The sequence below is a fragment of the Akebia trifoliata genome, chromosome 16 (assembly GCF_017979445.1).
Source record: "Akebia trifoliata isolate Shusen 1 chromosome 16, ASM1797944v1, whole genome shotgun sequence".
In the NCBI taxonomy this organism is placed as follows: Eukaryota; Viridiplantae; Streptophyta; class Magnoliopsida; order Ranunculales; family Lardizabalaceae; genus Akebia; species Akebia trifoliata.
Window position 1 is genome coordinate 30,081,159 of NC_141390.1, and position 7,405 is coordinate 30,088,563.

Below are 7,405 nucleotides of genomic sequence, written 5' to 3' on the forward strand. Positions count from 1 at the left end.
TCGAATAAATAAAGAATAATATATCACAATGTTGAAGACAACTGATTTTGGATTAAAAACATCAGGAGGGTTTTGGCTAGAAGTTGAAGTAAAAGGCATTTGATTTATTTTTCAATAATCTATTGGAGTAGACCGAGGTCAAATGGGCATCTTATCAATCATTGTTGAGGGGACCCACTATTTCAATTGGGAAGTAAGATGGTGGAATTGATGATAATTAGATACTAACGTTAAGCTCCTAACATTTAGGTCACACTGTGACAGCACAAGCCAGGCTTTCAACCTTGACATATACATTTATGTCTAGGTGTTGACAATAACACTTCATGTATATTATATTTATAGAGGTTTGGCCCACCTCTCTCGTTGGGTTCATTTGCTCAATAATCCCCACCTTTGGTAAGACTAATCTTCTTGGGGCCACACATACCATCCCACCCTGTCATGTGTTACGACATTTAAGTAGTCACATTTCTCCAGAAGAGCATATAGAGACTTGGAGTCACGACTTGGAGAGCACACCCAGTCGCATCTTACCATCTTAATTAACCACCCGTTGGGTAATTTAGAAGAAATCTTGTAAGGTCCAATGGCTGATATGAGAATAGAAAGTAATATAGGTTATTTTAGGGATTAGTATTGGTTTATTTATGAAATAATAAGATCTTTTATTCAATTAAAATTTCAAACATCTCAAAAATTATATAAGGAAAGAATAAGATCTTTTATTCAATTAAAATTTCAAATATCTCAAAAATAAGAATCTGAGTTATATGCACACACAAAAAATAAATAAATAAATAAAAAACTTAACGTGACAATGGTTATGTGAAGCCACACAAACATACCCTATTAACTCTCAAATTTAGCGACTCTACTGCCTCGTTGTTATCTTATATGCACAGTGACACTTCATGAGTAATTCAGCAAGAGAAAGCTTTGAAAAAAATCGTTAAGGTCAGAAAAATATCAGATAAATTAAAAGTTAAAATAATTATTTTAAGTAAAATATGTAGTTTATATATTAAATGAAAAAAAAAATTGATACTTAAAAAATGCAAAAAAATAAAAATAATCCCGATTTTTTAAAAAAAAAGGGATTAAATCATGTTATATCGTTATTTTTTAAATCAAAGATTTTTATTAAAAACTTGGTTGTTTTTTTAAAAAGAAAATCGTAATTTAATTGACAACTATTAAAATGGTAACTTAATTTATTATTTTTTCAATAAATTGCACATTTTGTGACTTTGCTTATATGTTAATATTACTCACTAGAAGGTGGCATGAGCAAAAACACATGTAGCAAAAGGGCTTATTTGTAATTTAAAATATTTATTAAAGTGACTTTAAATATTACATAATAAAAAATATATTTGAATAATTTTGAAAACTAACCACCATGATTCTAGGATGGTTGGCTGCAATTTTCTTGATTTTTGACCAAAATGTTATAAGTTTTAAAAGTAAAGGTGGGGCATTTGTGGGATCCATATAATTTGGTGTTGAACTATTTCTATTCCGCCTTCTCTCATTATAATAATAAAGATAATGAATTTTTAGACATAAAATCATTATTTTTATTCCTAAAATCTAGTCATCTTTTAGTTCGTACCTCTTTCCAAAACGATTTCATATTCTTCAAACACTTACCTCAGTTTTAAATCCTTGATCTATATTCAATGAGAATTGGGTCTAAACGTAAGGCGTAAAATGGGTTGGATTTTATCTGAAAGCTAAATTTAACAGTTTTGGTTATTTCAAGTATATCTGAATTAAAAATGGGTTAGATATAGGTTGATGTCCCTTGACCCAAGACTGATCCGGGTCTAATACAGATCCATACCTATATCCGTCTATATCCAAATGATATATTATTTTGTAAGTTATATATATACATATATAGTTTTCCAGACATTTTTCCTCAACTAATCAGTGTTTGGCATAATGGTCAAGGCCTCCCTAAAAAAAAGGGGGTATTGAGTTCAAGTTATCTTTTGGCCACCTTTAACAAATTTTTTTAAATAACCTTGAACAATTCAAAATTATTTGACTCGACCGAGCTGAATCAATTAATTTGGTCGAGATCGGCTTTGGATACGAATTTAGTGAAAGCAAAATGATTGAATATGGTTTTAACTAGTAGGGTCTGGATTTGGATATACTTATATCTAATCTGAACCCAATCCATTTTAATCCATATCTAAAAGGAATTGAAATCGTAGAACCATAATCGATATGATTCCATCCATCAAATACTCATGGGTATCTCAAATTAATATATTTGTAAAAAAAAAAATCAATTTATTATAGATGGTTGAAGATTTTCGTAACTAATATACATTACATTAAGAGAGATTTACAAAGAAGTACACCTTGGGAATAATCATATGAGGGTATTTTGGTAAAATTAGATATTTTAAATGAAAAAGACAACTCTAAAGAATCTTACTTTATGAAGTTTGTGACCTACCAATCCTTACATTATTAAGTTTGTTACCCAACAAACCTTAAAGTGGGGATCCACGTCAAAAATTCAAATTGAGACAGTTAATTTGTTAATTAACATACTTGGAGGTGATCTTGATCACATCAATTTGTGGCATCCAAAAATATGATATGATGCCATAATTTTATAAAGAACAAAATTCTAAGAAGTTTAAAGAAAAAAATAGAATTAATTTTTACAGTTGAATTCTAGTTTTTAATTTTAAAGTTCTATAATCATCCTTTATCAACACCTTCGACCAATTTATTATTATTATTATTTTTTAATCTGAGTTTTTCCTTGAAACTTAGAATCAATGACCCTAGTAAGATTTGAAATCTAAGTTAATTCATAAAGTAAAAGTAAAGCTTGTTTAGCAACAAACTTGACAAAAATAATAGAGTTTTTAAAATGAAATTACATCAGATAGGGCTGTCCGACAAATCTCCCCTGTTTTTTACACTTAAACCATAAAACCAATATGATGTTCCCAATGTCAAGTACTTTTTAGTCGAACCAAAATCAAACTGTCTGACACCCCTAGTAGGAGCACCGCATGTGTAAGAGTTACTCTGAAGCATTGTCTCTACTTCTCTTGAGCAATGTCGATGAGAGTGGTTGCTGTTCGTTTAACACAAAAAGAAACACCAACATCGCACGTTAGCAACGCTTGGTGTTTACAGTCTAAAAGTGGAGATACATTGCATTGACAGCTAACTCTACGCTTCAATAATTGATTTTTTTATTATTATTACTTTTCGATATTTTTGTTTGATATTTTCTGTGAAGGACAAATTTACTTTTGAAGTCGGTTTCAAGTAGATTTAAAAAAATGAAGGAAAGAGAAGTCTCTTCGCCTCTTCACGAGGCTATAAATGATAAATCAGTTTCAAGAATAAATAATGGATGATGAGAAGTAACTTGGACCCTTCACGAGGCGAGTGGTCGAGATTCCTAGAATTTCCGCCGCCGCCTTTATCATTCTACCCTACCAGGTCTTCGCTTCTAGACAGTTTATATGCCCTATCAGAGCCCCACCAATAATATATTACAAAGTTTGAATATTGGGTGATTAACTATTTCGGAGCTGAAAATGAGATATTTATGATTTTGGATTCCAACTCAGCGGCGGAATCAGGATTTTGCTCATGTGGGGGCAGTTAAGAGTAGAAAAAAAATTATGGGGGCAATAGTGGTAAATTTCTTTATCCATCCTTAAAATCTGTCGCAATAACACATTATTTCATAGAATTTAAAAACTCTTGTGAGGGTAAGTACTCCCACAGTCCCACTCTAAATCTGCCCCTGTTTCAGTTCATTGTTCATTTTAATTACCAAACATAAATGATCACGTTTTCGTTAAATTTTTTTTTTTCCGAAGAATGATAACGAATTCGACGATTTTGAAGTGATAATTTCGCAAGTGTAAAGTGATTATTTCCAATTATTCACTTTAAAGCTGTAAAATGATCACTTTAAAAACCTTCGAATTTGTTATCGTTCGCGTTTTGATAATTAAAATGAACAGTGAGCCGGAATTGTACATTTGTCAAAAGTTGATCTTTTTTCATAAATATCCCTTGAATATTTTACTCACTGCTTAAAACTAAGGGTCTTGTTAATGTGTGTCCTAAGGGCATACGTTAAAGAGCAATGAATACATTTGGAAAATTGAAATTTGTGCTGAAAATATCCTTAAAAAAATATTTTTTTCTTCAAAATAACTTTAGTTGATTATTCTCAATGTGTATTTATTTCACTTTAATGTGTGTCCTAAGAGCACACGTTAAGATGCATTACATACATCACCAAAAAAGAAATTTTCAACCTTAATTGGGTTTTGTTACACGCCCTTTGGGCAAACATCAAAGTATGATAAATACACATTGGGAATAAATAGTATCTTGGTAAAAAAAAAAGTTTATGGGCATTTTCAATACAAAATTAAATTTTCCAAGTGTGTTTATTGCATATTAACGGGTGCCCTTAGGTCACATATTAACAAAAAACCCTGAACTGTCCTCAAATGAACATTTTTCTATAAAAAAAATACTTTCAAATGTTTATTTTCAAGGTGTATTTAATACATCTTAATATGTGCCTTGAGAGCACACGTCAACAAAATGCAAGCTCTTTGAATCCTCTTCCAATTAATTGGGGAAATTAAATTATTAATGAAGTGAAATCCTATGTAGTACTTCTTTCTTGTAGCACACCATAGCATTTTACCACGGTTGATTGTCACAATAATAAAATTTGTCAATGTCAATTTGAAAGTTCAATGACCGTCCATTTTCAAAATCTTTGATCAAAGCAAAACAAAATTTTGACTGTCCATTTTCAATCTCTAGAACATGAATCTAATAGGCCTAAGGTTTTATTTTCTTTCAAGTGTGGAACTCCTACTTTGGAAACATGCATAAGGTGCTGCACGTAATCATAATAGTGGGAGCATGATAGAAATTTTTTTTTTAGTAGCATGATAGATTTTTTTTTTATTTTTTTGGCTTTTAAATTAGTGTAATCATTTCTAACTTCGATTCTCGTAGAATAACTCAAAAACTCACTCATGCGTCTTGTAACGGGGAGGGTTCTTTCAAAGTCGGCCTCTCTTTCGATAATGTGAAGTGGATCCACTATAACACAAGTTCATATAACGACCTTGTAGTACACTTTGAAAGGATGAGAGAGAGAGAGAGAGAGAGAGAGAGAGAGAGAGAGAGAGAGAGAGAGAGAGGCATTATTTAAAAGAATAATGTTGAAGTGACGTTATATTGAAATCTCATATCGCATTTCTTAACGTAAAATTGTATGAGAATCATAGATACTTTTCATAAAGATGAAAAATATCTATGGTTCATCTCGACTTTCATGTCAAAGAAGTGCGATATGAGATTCCAATTTGAGATCATTCCAGCATGACTCTTTAAAAAAAAAGAAAATTAACATTGTAACCTCTTGTGATCATGATTTAAATCTGATTAAAAAAAATAGAATCGTGACAATCTGACTATCCCACACGGCACACTTAATTGTCACAAGATTCTCGAACTTGTCACGGTAGTCGGTTGAGCGTGCGGTAGTTAGATTATCACGATTAAAAAATAAGTATTTTTGTTTTATACAGATCCATGTCTTTAAAAATAAGCAATTATTGAACTCCACAGCTTTTAAGTTATGAGATCCTATTTTATTTGTGATTTGGCACTCTTCCAACCGTTTAAAGTGTGGTGTCGCTACAGGAACCGTGTGATAGAGAGGATCCGCTTCCTCGGTAAAATATAGTCAGTAGATATTACACCCGAAATAAATTCTTCAGGTGCGGAGAAAAAGCAGTCAACTATGTCTCTGGTCCACACACTTGTATTAACTTCACGTGGAATTAAAAGTGTAAGATTAATTGACCAAGACTCAAGACTCAAAACGCATTATAGGTTTGGAAAACGTAGGAAGGATCCGTGTTCCCACTGAACACGTGTCAGACTTCAAAAGGACCTTAATTTGCCAACCATTGACGCGTTCTTACTCTCTGGAACGCCTACGTAACCTTCCTTCTTTCCTTCCTCTCCTTCTCTTTCTATTTAAACCCCAGAACCCCATTCTCTTATTTCTCATCTTCGCCCCGAACAATCAGAGAGAGAGAGAGAGAGAGTAGTCTTTGATAAGGTTTCTTGTTGTCTGCTGTGGAAGAATTTATTTTTGAAAAAAAATCAAATAAGAAGAAATTAAAAGCTTCTTCAGTAGCAAACTTATCTTAATTTCTCTCATTCAAACCTAATCAATGGCTCGCTCTTTCTCCAACGCTATGCGTCTTCCTGCTCTCGTCGATGGTTTCTTATTAGCTATTAACAGGTGAGAGAGAAGTACTGATTCTAGTTAAATTTGGATTCTTAGCCGTGGGATTGAACTACCTAGAGATTAACGGTTCAGATAATTTTGTTTCGTATCTGATTTGTTAATAATGGCCAATCTCTCCGTTCTAATCGCACCCCATCGCTTCCTATGCTCTGTTTTCTCTGTTCTAATCTGAACAGAGGAGTTTCTATCCAGTACTACACACTTGGATGAATCTACGGTCCATTTAACCATTGGATTTGGAACCGATATAACCTATAGCGCACGTTAGCAATTTTAAATTATTATTATTATTTTTGCGTTATTTAATATTTGTGTTGATGATCTGATGTTACAGAAGGGGTTTCTCTGCGGTGGCAGGGCAAGGCGTTAGGACAAGTATAGTAAGTGGGGCCAGAAATGGAATCGTGAAACGAACAGAGGAGAAGGTGATCATTAAAGAAGAATCAGAGACTTCTCCATGGGTCCCAGACCCAATCACTGGATACTATAGGCCAGAGAATCAAGCGGTTGAGATTGACGTGGCTGACCTTCGTGAGATAGTCCTGAACCACAAGATCAGGCAACACTAAGAAGAATATTACAAACTTATTAAAAGAAAGAAAAAAAAAAGTGGTGGTGTTGATTTTGAATCACACATCCCTTGTGGCGTGTCCCCTCGACTCGAGGCGTATTCTACAATTCATCAGTAGTTGGAATTTTGTAGGGTGGGTCTTTTAAATTATGATGTGTTTTTTTTTTAAAAATATTAACAAGAGTTTAATCTGAAATATTTTGATGAGTTGTCACTTTGCTGTGTTTACGCTTGCTTTTTGGTGTGCAAATTAATGGAATTCTTAATAAGTTTTTGTTTTTTGAAAGAATACGTGTGGAGGAAACTTTTGATGGATCTACGTGTCATAAAATTCATTTCTAAGACATATGCTTCTCATCCTGGGCATTTTCTTATTTAAGGGGTTTGCACTCTAATCATATCAATTAAAATAAATCAAAACAGTTCTTCACAAATTCATTTATAGTAAAATGACTTTCTTCTCTACCAAAATTTCAAAATATCTCTTT

The 7,405-nt window shown here is 32.6% G+C and overlaps 1 protein-coding gene across 1 annotated transcript; it reads left to right on the plus strand.

Moving 5' to 3' along the window:
- The first annotated feature begins 6,088 nt into the window (after positions 1 to 6,088).
- Positions 6,089 to 7,131, plus strand: SAG21 (senescence-associated gene 21). The gene is made up of 2 exons (XM_086429148.1): positions 6,089 to 6,340; positions 6,681 to 7,131. Exons 1-2 carry the CDS (start codon positions 6,270 to 6,272, stop codon positions 6,913 to 6,915), a joined length of 306 nt encoding a protein of 101 aa, XP_086285274.1. The 5' UTR covers positions 6,089 to 6,269; the 3' UTR covers positions 6,916 to 7,131.
- Positions 7,132 to 7,405: the final 274 nt, after the last annotated feature.